Raw genomic sequence first — 26,003 nt, 5'->3', positions numbered from 1 at the left:
ACAGGACGTTCAAAGGCCCTGGGTGGGGGAATTAGGAGAGGGGAGCCCAGGTCTGGGTGCTGTGGGTGCTGGGAATGGGGAAGGCAGGGGGATGAGGGAATTTGACTTAGAACCCCAAATGCTTGGGTGGGATGGAGGCGCAGGGCAGAGGATGTGGCCCCATGAGGGTGACTGAGCCCTTGGGGATGCTGCTGGATGCAGCAGGGGACAAGGGGTGTGACACAGTGGGGATGGAACAGACCCCCAGGGCCAGCCTGCAAAGTTCAGGGGTTCACCAGGGTGCCAAGGAGGACCGGGACGGTGCTGAGCCAGGAACCTAAGCAGGCCATCCCTGCAACCTGCTCTGAGGGGAGGCCAGAGCCCGTGCCCTGCCGTTTCCAAGGGGCTGTGGGGCTTGGAGGGTGGCACTACCCCCATGCCGGGAGACCTCTGCTCCCATTTCCACACCCTAGCTGACTTGTTTTGGGTACATATCCCTCCCTCCCACCAGGCCCCAGGAGCTCTGCAGCCAGGAACTGGGTGGCTTTTCCTAGAATCCTGGCTGGGGGTGGGAGTGGACCTGCCCCCCTCCCCGTCTGCACAGAGGAGAAGCCCTGGTATCTGCTGACTGCCAGGGAGGTGTCATGCCCCCACTCCCACGGTGTCCTCTGGCCCACATAGGGAGGGCCCTTCTCCTCAGCCTCCAAGGCTGGGATTGCGAGCTCTGCCCCTGGACCCTGCCTCATCACTCCTCTGGTGGGCCGTCTCTACCCTAACCTTGGACCACGGCCCCTTGCCACCTGTGTCTCTGGGTATCCACAGCCCCACCTCTCATCCCACTCATACTTTCCCCTTGCAGCCCACACTGCTAGGACTCCTCATTCCCCCTTAGCCCCATGTCCCACACCCCCTCCCCCGAGGCCCTCTTCTAATCCCCACTCCTCTGGGTAGCAAAAAGGCCCTCAGCCCTCTCCCTCCACCCATGAACACCCCTGCCCTGGGGCCTCTTCCTGAGGGAGGGCCCCCCACGCACCCAGCCCTGCTGTCTCGTGCCACACTCATTACTCTCCTCCAGAACTACAAGCCCATAGAAGCAAGTCCTTCACACCAGCCTACCATGTGGTGGGCACATGGCAGGTGCCCACCACACCACAGCCTTCAGAAAGCAAAGCTGAGAATCTACTGGGTGGCCTGGCACTGGTGGGCGGCTGCCAATAGCTGCACTGCAGGGCCAGGATGGTGCTTGGGTGGGCAGTGGGAGGGCCTCTCCTCTATGCCCCACATTCTAGGCCAGAGCCTGGCAGAAAGAGCACGGGCAGGCCCGACAAGCAAGCACGCAACCCAACACTGCTGCCCACACCACTTCTGAATCTACCCAGCCAAGGTACTGGCCCACCAGACAGCTGGGGACACAGGCTCAGAGGAGGTAAGTCCAAGCTGCTCAGGGGAGAGGTGGAGCCGGGGCACTGACCTCCACACTGCCATCTGGGGACCACACACCCACCAGCACATCTCCTGTGTGTAACTGAGGCTCTCCCAGCCTTGCGGGAGCTGCTGACCTCAACTGGCCTGACCCACTTCGCAGAGCAGAGACCACCCACCCCTGCTTTTCAAGTGTTCGTGGGTGTCCCCCTGAAGGCCTCATTTCCTAGGAAGGCCCTGGCAGTCCACAGGACCCAGGACCATGCCCAAGAAGGGGACTCAAGGCTTGGCCACACTCAAGACCAATAGAAAGTAGCCCCCATCCAGGCACTCCGCTCCTGGCTCTTCAGGCAACCGGCTCTGCCTCATCGCGCAAGGGCCCTGGTTCGTCCCGGGATGAGACTAGGATGCGGACACCACACTCTGATGAAGGGCTCACAGGCAACTCAAGAAATACGTCAACAGGTTTTTATTTGCACGGCTGTGGGCTCTAGTCAAACAAGCCGAACCCCATGTCGTCATCTGACTCTTCTGACTCCTCCTTTTTCTCCTCCTTCTTCTCCTCTGCTGCGGGGAGAAAGAGCATGGTGAGAAATGCCCACGGTGCAGGCCACACTCCCAGCAAAGACCCCAGTGTGTCTGCAGAGACAGCTGCCTGAGCCTCCACTTACCTGCGGCTGGGGCAGAACCCACAGCAGGAGCTGCAGCTCCTGGGGCAGCAGAGACGGCCACAGCCCCGCCAGCTGGCACGCTGGCCAGCTTGCCAATACCTACAGCAATCAGAAGGGAGAGGTGAGACCACAGCAGGAGCCCGGCCTCAACGTTACTCAAGAGTAACGAGGGCTTCCCTGGTGGCACAGTGGCTGAGAGTCCGCCTGCCAATGCAGGGGACGCGGGTTCGTGCCCTGGTCCGGGAAGATCCCACATGCCGCGGAGCAGCTGGGCCCGTGAGCCATGGCCGCTGAGCCTGCGCGTCCGGAGCCTGTGCTCCGCAACGGGAGAGGCCACAACAGTGAGAGGCCCGCGTACCGCAAAAAAAAAAAAAAAAAAAAATGTAACCAGACACTTAGCCCAATGTATTAGGATCCACGTCATAGATTCCTGTTCTCCGACACAGGAGTCTGTTGCCACTGCCAGAAATTGGCTTCTAGGAGTCCCTCCAGCAGGGCTACAAGACCACAGCGCCCTACCCTGGAGATAAGCTAGACAAACATGTTTACAATCAAGCAAGTAAAGTCCGCTGCCCCAGTGTCCAGCAGCGAGCTCACAGACCAGACTGTCTGCTGAACTGGCTTTGCCCCGTCACGGACCCAAGGACAGAAACAGCTCCCCAAGAGCTCAACTTCCAGACAAATCCCACATACTCCAGTCTGATACCACAGGGCAGGGGCCTGTGATCAGCCCTAGCACCCCAAGAAGGGGTGGAGAGACTTGTTTACAAAAGCCCAGTGAGAGCACGGGCGCCCTGTCCCGGAGCTGTCTAGAAGCGCCCACGGCTTGAGCCCACCGAAACCCCGCTCACTCCTCTGGGTAAGGCTTCTAGGGTGCTCTGGTCCACAAGCGAAACCTGGCAGGTCACAGGCTGACCGGCAGGAATTAGAATGGACCGTGAAAACGAAAGTCCAGGACAGAACCTCACCCTGGGCAATGACGTCCTCGATGTTCTTTCCGTTCAGCTCACTGATGACCTAAAAGAGAGGAGTGGCCTAGTTTACGAGAGGCCTACCATCACACCCCTGGACCCAGCACAGCCGTCACGACCGACGCAGGACAGGTGAACTGAGACGCCCTGCATGTAAAAACTAACACCAAAACTTACTGCTGAGAAAGGATGCAAAATATCTCACTTTACACTCAACACGTGTCAAAGTAACTTTCACCAAGTTGGGTAAAAAAAACAAGATCAAGATAAACGTCACCGCTTTCATTAAAAAAAAAAAATTACTAAGAAACCTTCAATTACACGTGACTTGTGTTTCTACTGAGCCACGCTGAGGTTTGGCTTCACCCCCACTTTTTCTTCTTTGGGGCTGTACCAGTACATCAAGGCAACCCCAAAACCATATGGGCTGGCAGAAATCAGCAGGAACCTACACTTTCCCAAAGGGAAACGCCGGGTCGGGTAAGGGAGGGGTCCGCCTGTACGGAGTACAGAGCAGACCGGGGGCTTCGGGCCCCAGCGAGGCGGCTACCTTGTTGAGCCGGTCGTCGTCTGCCTCGATGCCCACGCTGTCCAGGATCTTCTTGATGTCCTTGGCGTTGGGGGAGGAATTGCCCCCGAGAGCGGCCAGCAGGTAGGAGGCAACGTAGCGCATCCTGCGGCGCGAGGAGAGGGCGGCGGCGTTACGGGGAGGCCTCCCGCCCCCACCCCGGCCCGTGCGCGGCCGCGCGTGGCTCGGTCCGGGGACCCCGCAGAGGCTCAGCTCGCGCCCTGCCCCGCCCGCCCTCCCTCCGCGGCACTCCCGGCCCGGCCCGCGCCCCGGCCTGCCCGCCCCACTAACTTGGCGGCGGCGGAGAAGCCTCGCGCGTGCGACTTCGGCGGCGTTAGGCACGGAAAGGAAGGCGCCGGTGCGGGGGGCGGGGATAATTCGCTACCCAGAAGCCTCCGGAACCTGCGCGCAGCGCCCCTTGAGGGCGCCTCCTAGTGATGTCAGACGGTGCGTAGCCCAGGAGGACGCAGGTGACGCCATTATCCCGTCTTGTCCCGCAGCCACCACCGCAAAGGCGAAAGGCAGTTCCGGGCCGCCTTCTTGTATACAGTGGGGTGAGTGCCCCTCGAGATCCCTGGGGGAAGCGGGGCAGAGCAAGACGCGAGTCCGAAGTTCAGCTTTTTTCCCTTTAGGGCTCCCAGGATGCCACGCGGCGCCTACAGCTCCCACCATGCAGCGCAGCCTTCACGCCCAGGACGCATCTCTGCGGGAGAGGCTGACGCGGCCGGCAAACTACGAGTCCCATGGTGCATGGCTACCGGAAGCGCGGTTACGCTGCTGCCTGCGCGGGCCACACGTGGCCCGGGCGCTATTGCACTGGTCCAGCCCGCTGCCCTTCCGGGTCTCAGGTGGTTCCCAGACGCGGGAACAGGAGTTCGCTGTCCGGCCCGCCCAGTGGGGTGGGCGAGCTGCTACGCGCGCTCACACCGCCGAACCGAGCCGCTGCTTCCCCCCAGCGCCTTGGTGGGAGCTCCGGCCGAAGCTGGGAGGCCCTGTCACCGCCGCCCCGAGGAGCGGAGCCAGGAGTGCCGAAGCCCGCGTGACTCCCCCCCCCACCCCCTGCCCTGGCCTTGTCGGCTCGGGACAGATCTCAGGGTCCACACGGACGTAGCACACGTAGCACACGTCACTCATTCACTCTCCGTGTCAGGAACCCTGCTGCAGGCTGGCGTCAGTCCTGAGAGGGAACAGGCCCGGTTCTGCCTCCGCAGAACTCAGGTTCTAGTGCGCGGATACGCAAAGTAAATAAACGAGGCAGTCCCAGGCTGACACTGTCACGGGGTTGAAGGATGAGAAGGAGCCGGCCCTGCGAAGATGTGGGGCGAGCATCAGCCCCCAGGGGTCAGATGCAAAGGCCCAACTAAGGTGGCCGGAGATGGGTTCAGAGGCAGCAGCCAGCCCATGCGGGCTCTGACAGCAGGTGAACCCGCGTGTTAGCGCCAAGCACTGGTTTGTTAACGCAAGCCACACGGTACCCTTATCGTATAGATGAAGTCAGACATAGAAAGGTTTTCTTGCTCGGGGTCACACAGCTGCGATAAAGTGGGGAAACCGTTTGGGAAGGATGGGACTTTACTGCAATCACACAAGAAAGTGTTGTGATTGTTTTTATTTAAATTTTTAAATGGTAAAATAATACATAACGTAAAACTTACCATTTTAACCATGCAATTTAGGGGCACTAGGTGCATTGACATTGTTGTGCAATCATCACCCCCATTTAGCTCCAGAACTTCTCAAACTGAACTCCATACACATTAAACAATAGCTCCCCATTCCCCTCCCCCAGCCCCTGGTCCCCACCAATTTACATTCCGTTTCTATGTATTTGACTGCTCTAGAGATTTTACAGAAGTGGAGTCATACAGCATTTGTCCTTTTGTGTCTGGCTTGTTTCTTTAGAGTAATGCTCTCAAGGTTCATCCACATTATATAGCATGTGTCAGGATTTCATTTCTTTTTAAGACTGAATAATGTTCCTGTGATTGGTTTTTTGTTTGTTTGTTTTAAATTCTTCTGGCAGCTATGTGGAAACTGAAGGGGGGATAGGAACTGGGGAGAATGGAGGCCTGGTGGGAACTGCCCATCCGGGTAGGAGGGATGGCGGTAGCTGGCGAGGGTGGAGGAAAGAGGGTGCACACGGTATCATTTGGGGCAGAACAGGCAGAAGCAGATGCGTTCATGTGTCCGTTTATAGGCATCGACTGTGCGGGGTGAGGAAGCGGGAGTGGGGAAGGTTCTCTTGAGAGTCAGACCTGGTTTGAGGTCCTTGGCTTTGGCACTCACCAGCTAGTGGCCTTGGGCAACATCTGATCTCTCGGAGCTGCCTTTTCCTTCCTTGTGAGATGCGGAAAGATAGGAGGCAGCATGTGAGGAAGTCCACTGCTGGGGGCATGTGCCCCACAGTGATCACCCTAAAAGGAGGGCCATTGCAGCTGGGGCCCAGGCTCTGCAGGGCTTGAGAGGAGGCCTTTGGGGCTGGCTGGGGCCATTCTCAGAGCTGTCCTCTGGCAGGAGGTGGGTGGGGCAGCAGCTTCGATCAGCACCCGATACCCCCTGCAGCCAGAGATCGCACTAGCTCATTTCAGCATGGGGCCGGGAATGCACAGCCCTAGAGCTGAGCGGGCCCAGGGCCCGAGAGAACCTCTGAAAGGTTGGGTTTGGTGGCGCGCAACGCGGGCCCTCCCACGGAAGGCTGGACGGCAGAGGCACGCAGGCCTACAGGAAGCTGAGTGCAGCAGGGCGGCGACCGGCGGAGGGCGGGCGGGCGGGGCGGGAGGGACACTGAGATCCCGGCCTGCGGACCCTCGCCGGACATGAGGCGAGCTTCCGATGCGGCGGGACCCGGAAACGCGCCGCCGGGAGCAGGTGACGCGCGGGCCGCGGGCGCGCCGTGGGGAGGGCGGCTCGTGGAGGGCGCGCTCTCCCGCCCGGGACCCTACCCGAGCGGTGGGGGCCGCGACTGCGCGGTGCACCGACCTCCTCCGCGGACCGAGGTGCGAGCTGGAAGTGGCGGGGAGCCCACCTCCAGGCGCCAGGAAGTGGGGTCCGGTCCTTAGGAACCCCCTCACACTCACTGCTCTGACATACGCGGGCACGATCACCCGGCCCTTGCCTGGAACACTGGCCCCACGTGGTAGATGAGAGCCGGGACCTCTGGTCAAAGCGGAGGAATGTGAAGGTTGGAGGTGGGGCTGGACCCAGAGGGGGTGGGGGGTGGAATAGGACCGGACACCTCTAGGAGTCCCTTGTCAAGTTTCCAGATTTGGGACGTGAAGCCTCACTTTTCCCCTCTCCCTCAAGCGTGTCCCCAGGCCCCTCTGCACACAGAGGTCTCCCTGCCTGCTGCCTTCCCAGCCTTGGGGAGTCCTATTCCCCGGCCCCATTGCAGCGATTATCTGTCCAGCAGCCTAGGCTTTGGGCTCTGGACCAGCTGGCCTGGCTCAAGAGCTCTCCCCAGCCAGAGTCCCCCTTCCTCTGGCTAGAGGACGCCCAGCCCCCTCCTACCCGCTCCTCCCCCTGACTCTGCAGCCTCCCTGGGCCCTGCCTGAGCAGGCCTGCCTGGCGAGCTGGGACATGTCTGGCCCCCGAGGACAGCCGGTGGGCGATGGCTGCAGAGGCGGAGGGGCTGGAGCCCGAGACAGCGGCTGGAGAAGATGCTGCAGGAGATGCTACAGATGCTGTGGATGCAAGGCTGGGGGCACCCCCTCTCCTGGCTGGGAACCGGCTGAGCCTGGACCTGTACCCCAGGGGCTGCCACCGGCTGCTGCACCTGTGTGCCCAGCAGGTCCGTCAGTTGCTGGAGGTGGAGTTCCTGCAGCTGAGTGGCCACGAGGACCCTCAGCTGCTGCAGGCCACCCTGGCCCGTCTGCCCTGGAGCCTGCCACGCCTCCGCTCCCTGGTCCTCAAAGGTGAGCACCACCTGGTCCCAGCCTCATCGCTGGCTCCTGCCTCTGCTTCCTGGTCCTGAAAGGCAAACCCCGGTCCCAGCCTCATCGCTGTTCTCTGCACAGCGCTACCCGACCCCTTTTACCCCGAGAGGAAGCTGGCTGAGCCTGGGCTCCTGGACCTGGCAGCTGCCAGTGGGGTCTCCAGCAGACCCCAGTGTGGGTATTTCTCCTGGGGTGGGTCACGGGTGGAGACTGTCAGCCGAGACGAGCCTGCGTTGTCTGTCGCTGCTCCCTTCATTTGCTGGTGACTCTCCAGTATCTGTGTCCATCTCTCGCTGTCTAAGCGGGGTTGGGGTGGAGGTCTGTGTTTCCATGCACCTATTTCCCTGGCTGGCAGGGCTGAGCTGGGACCTGGGACTCTGGCTCTGAGAGCCATGTCTGCCTTTCCCCCACCCAGGTGGGCAACATCGGGACGCTCTGGGTGCCTGCCTCCGGGGCTCCCTCGCCACGCTGCCCGCCAGCCTGAGTGGCCTAGCCCACTTGGCCCACCTGGACCTGAGCTTCAACAGCCTGGAGACATTGCCAGCCTGTGTCCCGCAGTTGTGTGGCCTGGATGCCCTCCTGCTGTCTCATAACTGCCTCTCAGAGCTGCCTGAGGCCCTGGGGGCCCTCGCCGCCCTCACCTTCCTCGCTGCCACCCACAACCGCCTGCAAACGCTGCCCGCAGCACTGGGGTCCTTGTCCAGCCTGCAGCGCCTCGATCTCTCCGAGAACCTTCTGGATGCTCTGCCCCCTGAGATCGGAGGCCTGAGCAGCCTGGCCGAGCTCAACCTCGCCTCCAACCGGCTGCAGGGCCTCCCTGCCTCCCTTGGTGAGTCGCAGCCTTGGCTCCCTGGGCCTGATGGGCCTGATGACCCATCGGCCACTGCCCAGCCTGCCCTGCCCCACAGCGCTCTCTCCTGCGCAGGGCCTCGCGCGCACAGGCTGCCACCTCGAGCCTTCGCCCCCCTCGCGGCCCTTGCTTGCCCCCCACTTCCCTGGCTGCTGAGGCTCCCTGTGCAGGCCGGCCCGAGCTCTCTCGTCCAGCCAAAGGGCGGAGACTGAAAGCGCGGGCGGCCTGGCCTGGCGCTGCAGGGCTGGGGTGGCCCTGTGCGGCCTCCGCGGGCCCTAAGCTGGCGCCCCTGCAGCGGGCCTGCGGTCCCTACGGCTCCTCGTTCTGCACAGCAACCTTCTGGCCTCGGTACCTGCCGGCCTGGCCCGTCTCCCGCTGCTCGCCCGGCTCGACCTGAGGGACAACCAGCTCCGGGACGTGCCCCCCGAGCTACTGAATGCCCCCTTCGTGCGCCTGCAAGGAAACCCCCTGGGTGGGCCTAGCCCTGGCCCCCACAGTCCTCCAGGTAGGCTCACTGGTGGGGACGGGGCAGACCACAGACAGGACGCAGGTGTCATCACCATCCTAACAGCCCATCTGTCCTTCCACAGGGACACCCGTGGTTCCAGAAATGCCCAGACTGTTGCTGACTTCAGATCTGGACAGGTACGGTGTGGAGGAGGGGCCGGGCTGCAAAAGCGTCTGTCCACCCTGTCACCCTGTCCACCTGCCCATGCCGTGGGGGTCTCCTAGAGTTGCCCAGGGCGCCAGACTCAGACATGTGGGACCCTGCTGCGTCTGACCCGATGTCCACCCTGTCTCCCTCAGCTTCGCCGTGACCCCCCTAGGCTGCTCTGTGACCCTGGCCTGCGGTGTCCGCCTGCAGTTCCCTGTGGGAGCCACTGCTACCCCTGTTACCATCCGCTATCGACTGTGGCTGCCAGAGCCCCGCCTCGTCCCTCTGGGTCCCCACGACTCTCTGCTCAGTGGTGTCCTGGAGCTGCAGCCCCACGGGGTGGCCTTCCAGAAGGTGCGGCCGGAGCGGGTCGGGGCAGGTGAGGAGGGCCCCGCCGTGGCCCTGGCACTCACAGCACCCTTGCCTGGCAGGACGTGGGCCTGTGGCTGCTCTTTGTGCCCCCCCGGGCCCGGCGTTGCCGTGAGGTGGTGGTCAGGACCCTGAGTGACAATAGCTGGAGTGACCTGGAGACCCACCTGGAGGAAGAGGCGCCCAAGGTGAGGGCTGTCCAGGCCCATCTGGGAAGGGAGCATCTCTGCCCTTGCCTAACTGTCCCCCCCCCCCATGCCCGGCAAAGCCCCGACCCTGTCCCTCTGCCCCCCCCATGCCCGGCGAGGCCCCTGACCCTGTCCCTCTGCCCCCCACACGCCCAGCGGCTCTGGGCTCGCTGCCAGGTGCCTCACTTCTCCTGGTTCCTCGTGGTTTCGCGCCCTGTGTCTGACGCCTGCCTGGTGCCACCAGAGGGGACATTGCTGTGCTCCTCAGGACATCCTGGGGTCAAGGTCACATTCCCCCCTGGGGCCACTGAGGAGCCTCGTCATGCCCGCATGCAGGTACGGGCAGGGCAGCTGCCACGGGTGGCGGGTGGTGCCTGGGCACAGAGGTGATCGCTCGGGTGCCCTCTGCTCCAGGTGGTGCGCGTGGGCAGCAGAGAACTGCCGGCCCTGCTGGGAGAGCCTGAGGCGGCCGCCAGTCCCCTGCTCTACCTCTCCCAGAGCGGCCCCCCAAGCTTCCTTCGGCCAGTCACCGTGCAACTGCCTCTGCCCCCCGGCGTCACAGGTGAGAGGCGGCTGTGTGGCCTCCTGGACTTGTAGCCACGGGGTGGGGGGAACAGTGCTCAGAAGGGGGGCCCCGGGCAGGGAGGCCTCAGCCTGTGGCCCCCTGCCACCCACAGGCCTGAGTCTGGACCGCTCGCACCTGCACCTGCTGTACCGGGCCCCTCCCGCGGCCACCTGGGACGACATCACGGCGCAGGTGGCACTGGAGCTCACCCACCTGTATGCTCGCTTCCAGGTCACGCACTTCTCCTGGTCAGTGCCCCCTCCCTCCGCCTCTTTGGTCCCTCACCCCTGCCCCGGCCTGTGCACTCCGCTCACCCCCAGCCTTCCCAGGTACTGGCTCTGGTACACCACCAAGACCTGCGTGGGGGGCCTGGCGCGGAAGGCCTGGGAGCGGCTGCGGCTGCACCGCGTGAGCCTCATCGCGCTGCAGAGGCGCCGGGACCCCGAGCAGGTCCTGCTGCAGTGCCTGCCCCGCAACAAGGTGGGGGCGGGGGCAGAGGGCTGGGAGGGCGGGGTGGGGGCCAGGGGACCAGGTCAGGGCATTGGGCTCCCAGCCAGTGGGTCGCCCCTGCAGGTGGACAGCACCCTGCGGCGGCTGCTGGAGCGCTACCGTGGCCCGGAGCCCTCAGACACCGTGGAGATGTTTGAGGGTGAGAAATTCTTCGCTGCCTTCGAGAGGGGCATCAACGTGGATGCCGGTAGGCCCCCTGCCCCCAGAGAAGGGACCCTGGGGTCTGCCCCCACAGTCCCTGCTGAGCCCACCCCCTGCCCCCAGACCGTCCAGACTGTGTGGAGGGCAGGGTGTGCTTCGTCTTCTACTCACACCTGAAGAACCTGAAGGAGGTGTATGTGACCACAACGCTGGACCGGCGGGCTCAGGCCGTGAGGGGCCAGGTGGGCCAACGGGGTAGGGCCCCCCGGGCTGCCTGGGCCGAGGCCAGAGCACTGAAGCCCACCTCATCCCACCCACAGGTGTCCTTCTACCGAGGAGAGGTGCCAGAGGAGGTACCTGAGGAGGCGGAGGCTGCTCGGCAGAAGAGGGGTGCAGACGCCCCGTGGATGGCCACTCTGCCCCTCAAGCTGCCGGTGCGGCCTGGCGGGGGGAGTGTGTGTGAAGGGGGAAGGGGGCGGCCAGGGGTATGGGCTGGAGCCGGGGGCGGGGCCGGGGCTCACTGCCACTGCGTCCTCCCCACAGAGACTGCGGGGATCCAAGGGCCCAGGGCAAGGGGCTGGCCTCTCCCTGGCACCTCTGAACCTGGGCGACGCCGAGACTGGGTTCCTGACACAGAGCAACCTGCTAAATGTGGCCGGGCGCCTGGGCCCTGACTGGCCAGCCGTGGCCCTGCACCTGGGTTTGCCGTACCGTGAGCTGCAGCGCATCCGGCATGAGTTCCGGTGCGTTCTTTTGCGCCTCCCTTCCCGCTGCTGGCCTGCCTACTGGAGGCTGGCTGAAGTTCTGTCCAGGGGAGGTGGGGGCAGGGCAAACAGTCAGGAAAGGGAGGGTCTGGCCGCCCCTGGCCCAGGGAGGAAGGAACCCATCTTGGGAGGGTGGTCCTGGGCCGGGCCCCTCCCTCACCGTTCCCTGTCCCCCTAGGGACGACCTGGATGGGCAGATCCGCCATATGCTCTTCTCCTGGGCTGAGCGCCAGGCCGGGCAGCCAGGGGCTGTGGGGCTCCTCGTGGAGGCCCTGGAGCAGAGTGACCGGCGGGACGTGGCCGAAGAGGTGCGAGCTGTCTTGGAGCTTGGCCGCCGCAAGTACCAGGAGGGCATCCAGCGCACAAGCCTGGCCCCCGGGGACCTCGGCCCACCTGGCTCTTCAGCATCACGATCCCCCGAGCCTGCCCAGACCTAGAACCTACCGACTTTGGGCTGGTCCCTGACATCCTCTGGCCAATGGTTAGATGCTCCCACTTTCAAACTTGCCTTGGGTATGGGGCCAGTGACCCTCTCCTCCTTGTGTAACAAACGTGCACCATCCTGGCTGCTGTCTCAGAGCTCAGTTTATTTGCTGGGTGGAGAGACAGGTGGAAGGCACGGGGAGGCCAGATCAGAGGCCTGGCCCCTGCTGTGAGGGGGCCTGTGCACAGGTTTCCCCACAGCCCTCGCTCCTGCCTATCTCCGGCCCAGCGCCTCCTCTTGGTCCTGATCTCTGGGAGACAGGGGACCCCAGCTACAAAGTAAGGGCCGCAGCCCCGATGGATACAAAGTCACCCTGTGCGGGATTGCACATCTGCCCTTTGGTGGCGGTGAGGGGCGGGGGCTTGGCCAGTTCAGTCCCCTCCCAGCACCGCTCTTCCCCTAGGACACCTCGTCCCAGCGCACCTCGCCATCCGCTGGCCCGACGGGAGTAGTCCCTGGTCACTGGCCCATGCACGGGCGCGAGGCCGGACACGCAGGGAAGACCCTTGGGGACCTAGGGTGAGGGCTTGGCGCTGGGCTGTGGCCCGCCGGGCGCAGTGGCCGCGGCGGCCAGGAGAGGGAGCCGGAGGCCGCGAGCGGGCCGAGGACCGGGGGCGGAGCGCGCGCGGCGCCGAGCGGACGCGCCCCCGCGCTTAGGTGAAGCCGGGCGCGCGGCGCGGCGGGGAGGCGAGAGCGACAGCGGCGGCGGCAGAGCGCGCGGTGAGTGCCCGCGGGGCGGCTCCCATCCGCGGCGCCCACCCGAGTGTAGCCCGGCTGCGGGGGCGAGGGGCACCACGACGGCTGTGGGAGGTGACATCTGCCCGGACGAGGCGGCTCCTGCGGGGCCCGCGCCGGCGGATGCTGCGACCCGCTGCCGCTGGAGTGTGGGAGGCCGTGCTCGGCCCCGGGCGGTGCCGGGCGCGCTCCCCGCGCACACGTGTCCCCGCGGGGTAGGAGACGGGGGCCGGTGGCCAAGGAACAGAAGCCCGGCCGTAGGGGGGACACACGTGGGGCCCTGCTGGACGTATGGGGACACGTGCTTGGCTGGAGTCGCCATCGCCTGGAGGGGGACAGCGTGGCGGTCCGGGCCCCGTCCGGACCCCCTCCAGCGAGACGGGGAGTTGAGCCAGCCTCCAAGCGGAGCCCTGAACTCCCACCCCGCGCCGCCTTTGTCACCGGCTTGGCGCCCCTCCAGACGGCTGGACAGAAAGCACCTCCCCGGGGGGGAAGGCGCTGGGGAAGATTGAATGGGGAGCAAATGGCCAGTCGCAGACTCTGAGCCTCACCCCCATTGCCTTTTTTGGGGGTGGGGGAGCTCAGCGGCTTCATTTGTGGGAGATTTTACCTCTGGAGGGCCTGGAAGCAGCAGCATCGTCCTGTGGGTGGTCCCTGTGAGCTGCGGTGTCCACAGCCTTGCCTGCAATCCCAGTTTACCAGGCTGCGGGGAACCGGAGGGGGTACAGGGAGGGCTGACAGCCCTGGGGCCTCAGTCCTGGCTGGGGCTGCCAGGTTTCTATGGCAACATGGGGGCGCAAGGGGAGGGCCCTCCAAGCTGTCTCATGAGCAGGGTGTGAGAACACTGAGTGAGGACAGAAAAAGGAGCATTCAGGGTCCGGAGGACCCCTTGCCAGTCGTCTCCCGGCAGAGCCCACTGCCCCCACTGTTCTCAGTTCTGCAACCGTCTTCCCCATTCCAGCCGGCAGAGTGTGATGTGGGACCCCAGGGCTGCCTGTCTTCCTGGGACAGCTGCTCCCCTCCCCACCTTGGATAGTCTGTCTGACTTCCGGGGCCCCCATCACCCAGATGTCCCTTACCCCAGACGGGAGGCAGGGCTCACTCAGTCCCCATAGGGCAGGATGTGGACCTTGCCCCCAAGGGTCTGGGACAGCGGAGAGAGACGGCTGTGGCCAGTCTACACCTGGAGGGTGGGGGAGGGTGGGGGTGGGAAGAGAGGGTCAGGTTGAAGTGCAGAGGTCAGACTCCTCTCTGCAGGCTGGGGCACGGAGAAGCAGGTCCTGGCACTGAGGCCCTGGGCGAGTGGGGGGGGTGCAGCTTGGCTGGGCAGAGGGCTCTGGGAGTGCTGGTTCCCATGCCCTCTGGACCTGCCAGGTGAACAGGCCCATGGGTGGCAACCAGTAGGCTCTGAGGCCCAGCCACCCCCTCCCTGGCCTTTCCAGCAGACAAGCATGTCTTTCTCTGCTCCAGCGTGAGTTTTCCCTGAAGTTCACCTTCCCCAAAAAGACCCACAAGTCCCACAGGCACGAGTGGACACAGACCCATCTCCACCCCATGGCATCAGATCCCCCATGCCTGGGCACAGAGAGAGCCCTATCTTTGGGGTCCCGGGGCCCTAGGCAGATCCAGCCTGCAGGCTGCAGACTGAAACCCATAGGGCAGCTGGGGGCACGGTGGTCAGGGGCTGGGGTCCCTGGGAACCGGTTGCGTGGCTTGGCTGGGTCAGCCCGAGTCTGACCCACTGCCCCACGGGCTGGCGGGGGCTTCGAGGCCAGTCCCAGCCTCCCAGAAGCTGTCACACCCCCTTCTGGTCCCTTCTCCCACAGGGGCAGGGAGCCTCATCCCGCCCAAAGTGAAAGAGAAAGTCACCACCCCCCTCAGGCCCGCCCCGCCCCGCCCCGCCCCACAGCCAATCCCGCAGCCGGCACCGCCCTCGGCCACTGGATCTCCTCCGCCCGCCCGCGGGCTGTAGTCGCGGAGGAGGAGCCGGTCCGGTGCACCTTGGGGTGAGCGGGACCGCGGTGGGGGGCGGAGGGGCTGATGAGGAGGCAGGGGACATCCCGGCCCAGGAAAGCTGGGTGAAGGTCACCAGTTCTCGGGGGGGCGACAGGTGTGAGCCAGCCGTGTGACCCTGGGTGGCAGCGCTTCGGGTGGGAGCCTGTGACAGCTGGCCTCTGAGGGGGCCACAGTGGGGGGGAGGACCCCACAGCCCAGTTTTTATGGCTGTGCCCCTGCATAGGAGGCCCCCGAGGCTGGCTCTGGCTCCCCAACCCTGCCCCTAGAGAGAGGGGCCTCTTGTCTCTGCACCCCTGGAGTAGCTGGGGGACTGGCCCCAGGGAGCCTCGGAAGGTCAGCCATCCCCCTCCCAGAGGTCCTGGTCGCTGGATTCCTCCGTGTGTGTGGGTGTGTTGGGTGTGAGTCTGGGGGTGAAGTTCCTGGGAGGGTGGGCACAGGGCTGGCTGTGGCTGTGCTGGCGCTTCTCCGGTCACCAGGGGAGCGGATGGTCTGGGGGTCCAGCGTGGAGTTGCCACGGGAGTGGGGGCATCTACCGGGCAGCTGTGAGTTGAGCCCTAGAGTGGACCCTGGGGCACTCTCACCCCCCTCCTGAAGAGAGCAGGTGCCCGCTGCCTCTGCTCAAGGATGGGGGCCGTCACAGCCCAGTCTAGGGGCGCCCTGCCCGGCGTGTTGGCCCCGTCCCCTGCTGCTGCCTCCCCAGCGGCGCCTGGCCCTTTAAAGGGCTCCGCGCACGTGAGCGAGCGAGGCCAGCTGGGAGCACGCAGCCGGTGGGGGCGCCTTGAGGGGAAGCCGGGTGGCCCAGGGATGGGGCCAAGGGGCAACGGTTCGCCGCACACTGCGCGCCCAGGACGTGCGGAGGGCCCCAGCCTGGGAGGGGGCGCTGGGGGGAGGGCTCGGTGCCCCTTCAGGAGACCTGGGAGGGAGGCTGGGGGGGCTTACTCCTCTGGGGTGCCTCTGAGCCGTGGCTCTGCCCACCCCCGCTGATCCCAGTTCCCTCTTTCTTCTAGGACAGAAGTGTTGGTTTTCAAGCTCCCCTGGAAGTAGAGGACCGCCCCTCCCCCTCCTCCAGCACCACCTCCGCTGTCTGGCATCCACCTCTGCGGCTCCTACCTGAGTGCTCCCGAGTTAAATGGCCGATAAGCAGATCAGGTCAGAACCCCACCCAGCCTCACCCCACCCCTGTCCTCCCCTCCCCGCCGACCTATGGCCCAGGAGGTCGTCCTGACACTCCCTCCGCCCACACAGTCTGCCAGCCAAGCTCATCAATGGCGGCATCGCTGGGCTGATCGGGGTCACCTGCGTGTTCCCCATCGACCTGGCCAAGACGAGGCTGCAGAACCAGCAGAATGGCCAGCGCCTGTACACCAGCATGTGAGCCTGCGGGGGGGCGGGTAGCAGGCGTGGAGCCATGGGTGTGGGGCAGACTTCTGCGCTCGGTGCCTGTATCCCCCCATCCCGTTAAACCAAAGGGGAAACTGAGGGGGGCAGGCTGGGGGAGCGCCTCCCTGGGTCAGGGCTGGGGCCGTTGCTGGATGCCAGACTGATCCCCTGCTCGCTTCCCCCCCCCCCACCCCCCGGGCTGTAGGTCTGACTGCCTCATCAAGACCATCCGCTCAGAGGGCTACTTCGGGATGTACCGCGGTGAGGCTGGGACAGGGCAGGCCTGGGTAGCACCCTCCTGCAGCCCCAGAGGGGTCCTACCGTAGCGGCGGGGAGGCAGGTGGGAAGCCAGGGCAGGGCGGCGTACCTGTGCCGGGTGTGACGGTGTGGACCTGTCCCATGGGGGCTGCTGCACTTGCACCGGGGGTCATCAGCCGGGCCCTGGGTGCTGGGGGGACGGGGGGTGGGATCTCTGGGGCACGGCAGTTCTCAGCCCCGTCCCCCACTCACTACCAGTGCACAGCATGGCAGGACACTGTCTCTACCACAGTGGCCGCAGCCCCCTCTCCTGCCTCCCGGGACGGGTGGGACCCTGTCTGTGCCAGGAGATTGGGAGGGATGGGGTCGTTACTGCAAAGCAGCTTAGGAGACAATCTCCAAGCCTGGATTTGCCCAGATGCTGTGCAGCCCTGAGTCCTCGCCGCTGAGAGGGGCTCGCCACTGCCTCCCCAGCTCTGACCCGCGCCAGGCCGGACGTGGCCTTACCCAGAACCCCAACGCGAGCACGTCTGTAGCCCAGGGGAGGTGTCCCTCAGGGAGGCCGCCCACTGGACTGGGAGGGTTACGGGGGAGGCTGAGCAGAAAGCCCGGAGAAGGCACTGCCTGGCCCGCCGGTCCCGCCCCTGCCAGGCACAGATGTGGGCGAGAGGGCAGGACGCAGCCCAGGAGTGACGGGGGGCGGGCTTTGTCAACTGGGAGGCGAGTGCTGGTGGAGAGCCTCCCCAGCCCAGGCCACTGACCTGTCTGTGCTCCCCCCGTGTACCACACAGGAGCCGCCGTGAACCTGACCCTCGTCACCCCCGAGAAGGCCATCAAGCTGGCAGCCAATGACTTCTTCCGATACCAGCTCTCCAAGGATGGGTGAGGGGCTCGGCCGGCTGCTGGGGGCCAGGGTCGTGAGGGGGAGGGGTCTGTGCTTCCAGACAAAGGACGAAGGCTCTGTCCTCCTGGGGGCCCCTCACCCTGACCTTGCAGGGCCCCCTCCTCCTCCTTCCCCTCCCTCTCCTCCCCCTCCTCCTCCACCCCCTCATCCCCCTCCCCCTCATCCCCCTCCTCCCTCTCCTCCCTCTCCTCCCCCTCCTTCTCCTTCCCCTCCCCTCCTCCTCCTCCCCCTCCTCCTCCCCTCCTCCTCCCCCTCCTCCCCCTCCTCCCCTCCTCCTCCCCTCCTCCTCCCCCTCCTCCCCCTCCTCCTCCCCTCCTCCTCCTTTCCCTCCTCCCCTCCCCTCCCCCTCCTCCCCTCCCCTCCCCCTCCTCCCCCTCCTCCTCCTCCTCCTCCTCCTCTGTCCCCAGATGCTGAGTCAGTGGTGCCCAGGCCCCAGGGGTCCTTGGCCCCCAGCCACTGCCTGCTGCCCCTTGTAGGTTGGGATCTGGGGGGCACTGACCAGTTTTCCCCATCACCCAAGGGTGGGGCTGAAAGGCCAGTAGTCCCTTGGAGCACTGGAACCGCCCCCCCACTGCATTTCTCTTTGCTCAACAACGGCCCCTTGGCCCTTCCCTGGCCCTGCCAGGAGCCATCTGTCAATTGGGCTCAGCGCCTGTTGCTGGAGAGCCTGGAGGGTGTCTGAGGCTGCGGAGGTCTGTACCCCACAGGGCTGCCTCCGCCTCCACCCCTCCCATGCCCCCTCACTCCTGGGCGCACTGGGAGGCCCCCGGGGCCTCTGACTCTTCCTTGCAGCCCCACCCTCTTTGCTACAGGCAGAAGCTGACCCTGTTCAAGGAGATGCTGGCGGGCTGCGGGGCCGGCACCTGCCAGGTGATCGTGACCACCCCCATGGAGATGCTGAAGATTCAGCTCCAGGACGCGGGCCGCATTGGTGAGGGCGGGGCGGCAGGGCAGCTGGGTGGGGGAACTAGCCAGGCCCCTGCCCTGCCGCCACCGCGTGCCTCGCGCCGAGAGGGAGACCAGCAGGCCGGCCCCTTTCTCCCCAGCCGCCCAGAGGAAGACCCTATCTGGCCAGGCCCAGCTTTCTGGCCGGGGGGGTGCCCAGCCCCCCGTGGAGCCTCCAGCTGCACCCCGGCCCACAGCCACTCAGCTGACCCGGGACCTGCTGCGGAGCCGCGGCATCGCCGGCCTCTACAAGGGACTGGGGGCCACGCTGCTCAGGTAGGGGGGCAGGGAGGGTTGGGGGCGGCCCGCCCACCTGCCCCCCACCTCCCAGCCAGTCACCACCGCCCTCCTTCCGCAGGGATGTCCCCTTCTCCATCGTCTACTTCCCCCTCTTTGCCAACCTGAACCAGCTGGGCCAACCGGCATCTGGGGAGAAGTCTCCTTTCTACGTGTCCTTCCTGGCCGGCTGCGTGGCTGGGAGCGCGGCTGCCGTGGCTGTCAACCCCTGTGATGGTCAGTGCCCAGGCCTGGGCCCGGGTTGGGGACGGGGCTGAGGAGTGGGGTCGGCGGTAAGGGGCCCACACTGACCCGCACGCTCCCTGCAGTGGTGAAGACCCGGCTCCAGACGCTCCAGCGCGGCGTCAACGAGGACACCTACTCGGGGTTCCTGGACTGCGCCAGGTGGGTGAGCCCCCGGGGGGTGTGGGGCGGGGGTAGGGCGGCCCCAGCCCTGCAGCTCTGACCCCCCTCCCCCGACAGGAAGATCTTGCGGAACGAGGGCCCCACAGCCTTCCTGAAGGGTGCTTACTGCCGCGCCCTGGTCATCGCCCCGCTGTTCGGCATTGCTCAGGTGGTCTACTTCCTGGGCATCGCCGAGACCCTGCTGGGGCTGCCGCGAGTCCAGTCCTGAGCCCGGCAGCCACCCCACGCCCTCCAGCTGAGCGGGACCAGAGTGGGGCCAGAGCCAGGCAACGCACCCGGATGATGCGAGAGTCTCTCCCCACATGGACGTGGGGGTGGGGGGAGAGGAAGGGGTGCAGGGTCCACACGGTGTGCACACGTGGGCCTGGTGGGGTTCTGCCTGCACGACCGCTGGGATCAATGTCTTATGTAGAAAACTCAGAAATCTTTACATTCCTGGAGCCAGGCCTGCCCACCTTGGCCCCCCCCGAACACCCCCAGGGACAGAGCTGGTCTCTGGACTGGGGGCCCCCAGGCCTGGGCTGGGCAAGCTGGACCCTCCCCTCCAGTCTACCAGCTCCCGTCCCCGAGGCTTGGCCCCTAGTCCACAGAGGGGACCCTGCACAAACCTATTTATTAACTTGCTGAGCACAAGTGGCTTTGTCCATCCCTCCGTCTGTCCGTCCAGCCTCCCCTGCTGCTGTTCTCGCCTTGGCCAGCCTTGCGGGAGGATTGGGCTCTCCTGCCCCCCATATTGAGCCAGGAATCCTAGGCTGGGGGTCACCCTGCGTTCTGACTCCCAGGACAGGTTCCCCGCCCCACCGTGGGACCCAGCCTCCTTCCTGGTAGGCCCCTCGGCCTCCAGCCCAGGCTGGGGACCCAGAGCGTGTGAAGTCGGGGCGCATGTACGAATGTTGTGGGGAGTAGCTGGTGGCAGCCCTTTGCTGGCCTGGCCCCTCAGGGATGGGGCTGCCGGGGATACTGCTGCCTTTCCCCACATGGCCAGGCGCGTGCGCGCACATGTGCTGTGTGTGCCCTAGACTCCCCACTGCCCCCGTCCAGAAATTCATTTCTCCGGCCTGCCCCCTCCTGCTGCACCTTTAGTAGACCCCTCTTCTAAGACCACCACCCTGGTGCAGGATTGGCCATAGGGGAGGGCAGGCACGAGGACCAGTCTGGAGCCTGGGAGCGTGTGCTCCTCTTGCAGGGGTGCCAGGAGCTGCCCCTCCAGTCTTCCCAGTGCCCACACTGCTCTCTGGGCCTCTGCATACGGCCCCCCCAACAATTAGTAAAGCTCCGCCGTCCCAGCGTCCCCCCCCCCCACCGCCCACTGATATTGTGAATGGAGGCAGAGGCTCACCCTGCCCTGCCCTGTCCCCAGCCACGTGATCGTGTTGGTGATTGGTCTGACGTGCCGGTGCTGTGTTCCCCCACCCCCCGGGCCCCCTCCCTGGAGGCCCCTCCCAGCGACACTACCTGGGGCTCAGGCCTGGGCCCCGCAGTTTGCGGTTGCTCCTGGGAGCTGCCCTCTCTCGTCACATCTGTACCTTGGAAGCTGCTGCTGCTGCTGCTTACAGAATTATATATTTTTTCTTTCGAATTCAAGAGTTTTAAGAAGTTGTAACTTTTTGTGTCTTGTCATGTAAGAAGATAAATAAATATTCTAAGTAGATGCCTCTTCTCTGAGACTCTGGTAGGGGTGACGAGGGGAAGGGCGCCCTCCTCTTCTGGTAACTGGCTCCCCTCACCTGGCAGTCCTGGGTCCGTCTGCCCACCCACTGACGGGCACACTGGCTGGAGGGGGTCCTGGGCGGAGTGGCCTCCTGACTCCCTCACAGTCTGGGATGGGGTTGCCAGCCTCAGCCCCTCACCTCCCTGACTCTAAGCTGCCCTTGGGATCAAAAGCGGAGCTGGGTTTGGGGGCCCCAGAGGTCTCAGCCAGCTCGGGGCGCTGTGGTGGCCGAGAGCAGGTGGGCGGGGCCAGCGCTGATGCGGTCCCGCCCCCCTTCCTGCGCCGGAAGCAGTGCATTGTGGGAAACTCCCAGTCCTTCCTCCGCAGCCGCCGCCGACCGCCGCCCGCCGCCCGCCGCCCGCCGCCCGCTGTGGTCCCGCGGAGAGCGCGCTGCGCCGAGGTGGGAGCGCCGGGAGCAGCAGCGTAAGGCGGCGGCGACTCCGCGGCCTGGGGTCTGGGGTGGGGTGGGGGCGTTGGGCCCCGCAGGAAGAAGCAGCGGTTCTCCGCTATGAAGGTCACCGGGGGCCCTCCGGGGCCCTTGGTCTCTTGGGCACAGCGGCCTGCAGGGGGAGGGGTAGCCGGGTGACGTTAGTATGAGCCAGAAATAACCAAGGGTCTGGGGGAGGTGGAGAGTGGACCCCCTGCCCTTTGCAAACTTGATGCCCAGCAGCTGGGTGCCCTTCCAGAGTGGCAGGGGTGAGGGGCTGCTGGGGTTCCCCGGGAAGTAGGACAGCAGCTGGGCCTCTCATCAGGACACCCACATCACGCCGTGACCTTCAGGCGACCTTCACTGTGGTTAGTGTGCATTGCCAGGGTGGGGACCTGGGGCTGCCACCCCCCACGCAGGCTCCCTCTCCCTGAGGGTTGAGGTGGGAGTTCTCAACCTCCTGGAGAAGCGGCGGACCGCCGGTGTCCGGGTGTCCAGGGAGGGAAGACTCAGGTCCAGAGTGACGAGGCCCCCAGTCCCCCTGCCCTCCCCAAACATTGAGGATCTGGGCCAGGCCTTCCCTACAGCCCAGAGCCCCCATCCTCTGCCTGGCCCAGATTCGGGGGTGCTGAGGCTGATGACAGGGCGCCTGCCGACCCCAGACTCACACCAGGGATTCCCTCCACTCCCAGAGGCAGGCGTGGCCTCAGGGTCACGGAGGACTCCCTGCTCTTAGGCCGGAGCAGGCAAGGCCGGTCATGGGGGTGGGTGCCCGGCGCTGGGGGGAGTAGATGGCTGGCTGGGAGGCACAGGCCTGTCACTGCCACCCTGCCTTCTCCAGCCTTCTGAGAAGACACCCTGGTTTTGTCACATCCAGGTCCTGGCGGCCTGGGGCCCATTCCTACCCCACCAAGGCCCAAGAGCCCAGACTCTGGGCTCCCACCCTGCCCTGCCTCCCCCCAGCCCACCCAGCCCTGAGAAGGGTATGCAGTCAGTTCTGCCCAGGCCCACGGGGCTGCTGTCCACCTCCTGTGACTGCACACCCTTCTCAGGGCTGGGTGGGCTCTCTTTCCCACCCTGGGTCAGCGTGATGGACACGGCACACATGTGGGCAAGACCGTGTCACAGATGAGGAAACTGAAGCCTCTGGCTGGTCTCATCCCGACACTCCAGCCCAGAGGGGGCCCACAGCCCCTGCTTGTGTGCTTGGAGGGGCTTTTCAGAAGGTGGGTGAAGCCGGAAGGAGGCTGAGCCCTGGAAGAAGAGGGTCCAGAGAACTGAGCAGGGTCTCTATAGGGACAAGGAGCTGGGAGCTGGACAGGACGCCAAGTCTCTTGTCCCAGCCTCGTTGGGTCTCCCCCGCCCCCCAGGCTCATAGGATGCCCAGAGGTGAGCTGTCCTGAGCTGCTGCGGTCTAGACACCTGCCTGTCCACGCACGCCCCGTGCAGCCCGCCAGCACACCCACCATGGAGTCCAGAGGGAAGTCGACCAGCAGCCCCAAGGCCGACACCAAGGCTGCTGCTGAGGCCCGAGCGCCCACCGCCACGGACGGGAAAGCCCCCTCGGCTAAGCCAGGGAAGAAGGAGGCCCAAGTGGAGAAGCAGGAGCCTCCAGCGGCCCCCACCCTGCCGCCTGCCAAGAAGACCCCGGCCAAGGCAGACCCTGCCCTCCTCAACAACCACAGCAACCTGAAGCCGACCCCCGCAGCCCCCAGCAGCCCCGATGCAGCGCCTGAGCCCAAGGGCCCTGGGGATGGGGCTGAGGAGGGCGAGGCCCCCGACGGGGGCCCAGGGGGCCAAGGCCCCTGCCCTTTCGAGAACTTGACCCCCCTGTTTGTGGCTGGGGGCATGGCTGTGGCAGCTGCAGCCCTGATTCTCGGTGTGGCCTTCCTGGTCCGAAAAAAATGATGGCTGGTGCCCAGGCGGGGGCACAGCCACTTCCTGTACAGACCTCGGGAATCTAGTGCATGCCAAGTTCACACACAGCTATCTATACATACGTAATACATATACTTGTGTACCCCCCATATACACGCAGAGGAAGAGAGAGAGGGACAGGCCCCCTGCCAGCAGTGGAAACCAAGCCCCCTTGGTCGGTCAGTCCCCAGCACTTTCCCCTCTGAACCTGGGGGCAGAAGGAGCCCTGGCTCTGTGGGTTACAGAGCAGCACGGTTGGAGCCCTGACAGGGTGGCAGCTTAGGCTGGACCAGGGCACCTGAGGGCGGAGGAAGGAGTGGGCTGAGTGTGGCCCGCCTGCCCAAGCGTGCCAGCCTGTCCCAAGGGCCCCAGTGGTTCTGCGGGCTTCCTGGCAGCAACTTCCCAATGAGCCCCCAGGGTGGGTGCCCCCAGGGCTGGGCAGGGGTCTGGGATGGGTTCTGACCTGGGTGCAGCCCGCGTGGGGACATTAAAGGGTGTGGCTGTCTCACTCTCCCCATTTCTGCTCTTTGCTTGCAACTTGGGGTGGGGCGTTCATCTGGGTGGGCTGACTCCGGGGGGCTGGCCTCAGGCGGGCGGCCACACGGGCGGAGTTTCCGAGCCACTTGCCCGGTCACCTGAGCCCTGGCTGGGTGGACAGACAGCCCGAAGGCTGGTGTTGGGAGGGGGCTCCCCAGGTTGACCTTCTAGCTGGGCCCCACATTTCCTGCCCTGACCCCCATCCCACCGTGTGGCAGTTGTCCTGCGGGCAGCTGAGAGCTTGGCAGGGAGGCGGCTGTGCCGGCCTAGCCCCCCACAGACGGCGCCTCCTGCCTCACCCAGCGTCCTCGGGCTCTAACAAGCGTATACATGCAATAACACAGGTAGAGTAGAACCGCTTGGCGGGTGCCCGTCACCCACGTCCGCTGCCTTGTTGTGCCTGCAGGGAGACCATGCGTTGCTGGGCCCACGGCACGGTGGCAGTGGGCACTGTGGGAGCCCGATGTGCCCTTGCCTGGCCAGCTGGCCACTGGAACCCCAGGCCTGAGTGGAGGCCGAGTCTGAAATAAACTCTAATTATCTAAAGGCTGGGCTGGCGTCCTCACCTGCACGCGGCCGGGACAGGCTGGGGCTGCCTGTCTGGGTGTGTGGGGTGTCATGTATCCACACCGAGGGCCTTCCAGGGAGGGACAGGGACCCCCAGGTGCCCCTCACCAGCCCTTCCTGCCACCTCCGTGCCCTTGATCCTGGTGAGCTCTACCCACAGCCCCGCCCAGGGCCTGGCCCCTCCCAGACAGCCACAGCCAGGCCTTCCTGCAGGCCCTGACGCTAGATGGACACCCAGGGGCTGCAGGACCCACCCCCAGGCCCAGGCTGCCGGCCACAGCATGGGGTCGAGCTGTACTGGAGCCACGTTGGGAGGGGAATGGGGACCTTGGCCCTCAGTTGTCCTCTCCAGCTGGGGACGCTTTCTCGACCCCTCTCTGCAGTGAGCTCACCACTCCAGGGGGGTGGGGAGGTCGCTGCAGGGAGGGGGGTCCCTCCTCTCATCACCTTCCACCCGCAGCTCGCTGCCCACCCTGGCCAGGTGTCCAACTGGGGGAGTCGCGCGGGCGTGGGCTCGTGGGGAGGAAGGCCCCCCGGGCTCCAGAAGTGCTCTGCGGGCTTTGTCACCCTGGGCCCCACGGACTTCCTCAAGCTGGCTGGGGGCACGTCTCTCCCTTCTTTTCCAGGTACTCATCCCCCATTGGTGCACCCATACCTCAGGCCCAGACAAGTCCAGAGCCCTTCCTTGGAGTGAACACACTCCAAACAGACCTGACACCCTTGCCCTGAGCCATCTGGCCTGAGCTTGGCCACAGAGAGCAGGCGGACGGTGCCCACACCCGCAGCCTCCAGCCCGCCGGCCCCACAGGCGCCGGGGCTGCCACTTGCCTACCTTCTCCAGCCAGCCAGCCCCCTCTCCCCTTCTCTGTGTTCTGCTTGCACCTAAAATGCAAACAAACGAAAATCCTGCCATTTTAGGGGACTTGGGGCGGGACGGAGGTGCCTGTGAAGGTGAGATCTGTCACCTTCAGCTGGACACCCAGGGCTCGGTCCTCCCGATGCGGTGATGTTCTCCCCGTGTTGCTGCCTCATTTTACTTCTCCATTCTCTGTTTGTTTGTTTGTTTTTTGCGGTACGCGGGCCTCTCACCGTTGTGGCCTCTCCCGTTGCGGAGCACAGGCTCCGGACGCGCAGGCTCAGCGGCCATGGCTCACGGGCCCAGCCGCTCCGTGGCATGTGGGATCCTCCTGGACCGGGGCACGAACCCGTGTCCCCTGCATCGGCAGGCGGACTCTCAACCACTGCACCATCAGGGAAGCCCCCTCGATTCTCTATTAAAGGATATTTAGATTGTTTCAGAATTTTTGCAACTTTAGACGAAGCAGTAATGGAAATCCTTGTCCTGCCCCGGTGCCCTGTGTCTCTGGGCATCCTGCGTGCACATCTGACCTTTATTTTATTGTGGTAAAATGTACATTATATAAAATTTACCATTTTATCTTAAACTTTTCGGTGCACAGGACTTTAGCATTAATCACATCCACACTGCTGTGCTAGCATCACACCATCTGCCTCCGGAAATCATTCATCGTCCCAAACTGACAGTCTGCCCCCATTAAACACTCACTCCTCATTCCCTCCCCCCCACCCCACCCCCCACCCTCACCATCTACTTTCTGTCTCTGTGAATGACGACTCTGGGGACGTCATGTGAGTGGAATCAGACAGGATTTGTCCTTCTGTGTCTGGCTTATTCACTGAGCATAATGTCCCCAAGCTTCATCCATGTTGTAGCCTGTGTCAGGATCTCCTTCCTTTTAAGGCTGACTATCCCATTATATGCATGGACCACCTTTTGTGTGTCCGTCATTCGCTGATGGGCACTGGGCTGCCTC

The 26,003-nt window shown here is 64.8% G+C and overlaps 4 protein-coding genes and 1 non-coding gene across 19 annotated transcripts; 3 read left to right on the top strand and 2 right to left on the bottom strand.

Moving 5' to 3' along the window:
- Positions 1 to 1,855: 1,855 nt before the first annotated feature.
- On the bottom strand, positions 1,856 to 4,061 carry RPLP2 (ribosomal protein lateral stalk subunit P2). Of its 2 annotated transcripts, none has more exons than XM_004278093.4 (5): positions 3,903 to 4,061; positions 3,594 to 3,717; positions 3,041 to 3,089; positions 2,073 to 2,171; positions 1,856 to 1,968 (listed from the first exon to the last, which is right to left on the bottom strand). In XM_004278093.4, exons 2-5 carry the CDS (start codon positions 3,714 to 3,716, stop codon positions 1,892 to 1,894), a joined length of 348 nt encoding a protein of 115 aa, XP_004278141.1. In that variant the 5' UTR covers position 3,717; positions 3,903 to 4,061; the 3' UTR covers positions 1,856 to 1,891. The 2 variants fall into 2 exon arrangements, with proteins under 2 accessions (XP_004278141.1, XP_012391539.1); XM_012536085.3 differs by having other exon boundaries at positions 1,856 to 1,965.
- LOC117195947 (small nucleolar RNA SNORA52) lies at positions 2,876 to 3,010 on the bottom strand. The gene has a single exon (XR_004475886.1). It is a non-coding gene; the product is annotated as a small nucleolar RNA SNORA52 (small nucleolar RNA).
- On the top strand, positions 4,054 to 12,150 carry PIDD1 (p53-induced death domain protein 1). Of its 6 annotated transcripts, none has more exons than XM_049713985.1 (16): positions 4,054 to 4,165; positions 4,244 to 6,479; positions 7,143 to 7,522; positions 7,959 to 8,372; positions 8,689 to 8,898; positions 8,984 to 9,038; positions 9,201 to 9,402; positions 9,480 to 9,605; positions 9,762 to 9,941; positions 10,020 to 10,167; positions 10,283 to 10,650; positions 10,744 to 10,867; positions 10,945 to 11,063; positions 11,142 to 11,255; positions 11,365 to 11,564; positions 11,764 to 12,150. In XM_049713985.1, the coding sequence occupies exons 3-16, from the start codon at positions 7,219 to 7,221 to the stop codon at positions 12,020 to 12,022; spliced, it is 2,823 nt and encodes a 940-aa protein (XP_049569942.1). In that variant the 5' UTR covers positions 4,054 to 4,165; positions 4,244 to 6,479; positions 7,143 to 7,218; the 3' UTR covers positions 12,023 to 12,150. The 6 variants fall into 6 exon arrangements, with proteins under 6 accessions (XP_049569942.1, XP_033258473.1, XP_049569943.1 ...); XM_033402582.2 differs by having other exon boundaries at positions 4,070 to 6,479; positions 10,283 to 10,418; positions 10,500 to 10,650; positions 10,744 to 10,819; XM_049713986.1 differs by having other exon boundaries at positions 4,070 to 6,479; positions 10,283 to 10,418; positions 10,500 to 10,650.
- On the top strand, positions 11,929 to 20,660 carry SLC25A22 (solute carrier family 25 member 22). Of its 7 annotated transcripts, XR_007478946.1 has the most exons (11): positions 12,661 to 12,789; positions 15,828 to 15,969; positions 16,066 to 16,191; positions 16,406 to 16,461; positions 17,250 to 17,340; positions 17,988 to 18,054; positions 18,175 to 18,293; positions 18,409 to 18,583; positions 18,666 to 18,820; positions 18,913 to 18,988; positions 19,067 to 19,130. XR_007478946.1 is itself a non-coding variant. In XM_049713999.1 (10 exons), exons 2-10 carry the CDS (start codon positions 15,950 to 15,952, stop codon positions 19,215 to 19,217), a joined length of 969 nt encoding a protein of 322 aa, XP_049569956.1. In that variant the 5' UTR covers positions 11,929 to 12,066; positions 15,828 to 15,949; the 3' UTR covers positions 19,218 to 20,660. The 7 variants fall into 7 exon arrangements, 6 of the variants coding, with proteins under 6 accessions (XP_049569956.1, XP_033258496.1, XP_033258497.1 ...); XM_049713999.1 differs by lacking the exons at positions 12,661 to 12,789; positions 17,988 to 18,054 and adding an exon at positions 11,929 to 12,066 and having other exon boundaries at positions 19,067 to 20,660; XM_033402605.2 differs by lacking the exon at positions 17,988 to 18,054 and having other exon boundaries at positions 19,067 to 20,660.
- Positions 20,661 to 21,004: 344 nt separating this feature from the next.
- CEND1 (cell cycle exit and neuronal differentiation 1) lies at positions 21,005 to 24,147 on the top strand. 3 transcript variants are annotated; one of them, XM_033402616.2, is made up of 2 exons: positions 21,005 to 21,120; positions 22,518 to 24,147. In XM_033402616.2, the coding sequence occupies exon 2, from the start codon at positions 22,615 to 22,617 to the stop codon at positions 23,053 to 23,055; it is 441 nt and encodes a 146-aa protein (XP_033258507.1). In that variant the 5' UTR covers positions 21,005 to 21,120; positions 22,518 to 22,614; the 3' UTR covers positions 23,056 to 24,147. The 3 variants fall into 3 exon arrangements, with proteins under 3 accessions (XP_033258507.1, XP_033258506.1, XP_004278144.1); XM_033402615.2 differs by having other exon boundaries at positions 21,013 to 21,143; XM_004278096.4 differs by lacking the exon at positions 21,005 to 21,120 and adding an exon at positions 21,197 to 21,515.
- The last annotated feature ends 1,856 nt before the right edge of the window (positions 24,148 to 26,003 follow it).

The sequence above is a fragment of the Orcinus orca genome, chromosome 8 (assembly GCF_937001465.1).
Source record: "Orcinus orca chromosome 8, mOrcOrc1.1, whole genome shotgun sequence".
NCBI lineage: Eukaryota > Metazoa > Chordata > Mammalia > Artiodactyla > Delphinidae > Orcinus > Orcinus orca.
This window is presented reverse-complemented; position numbering and strand designations above follow the sequence as displayed.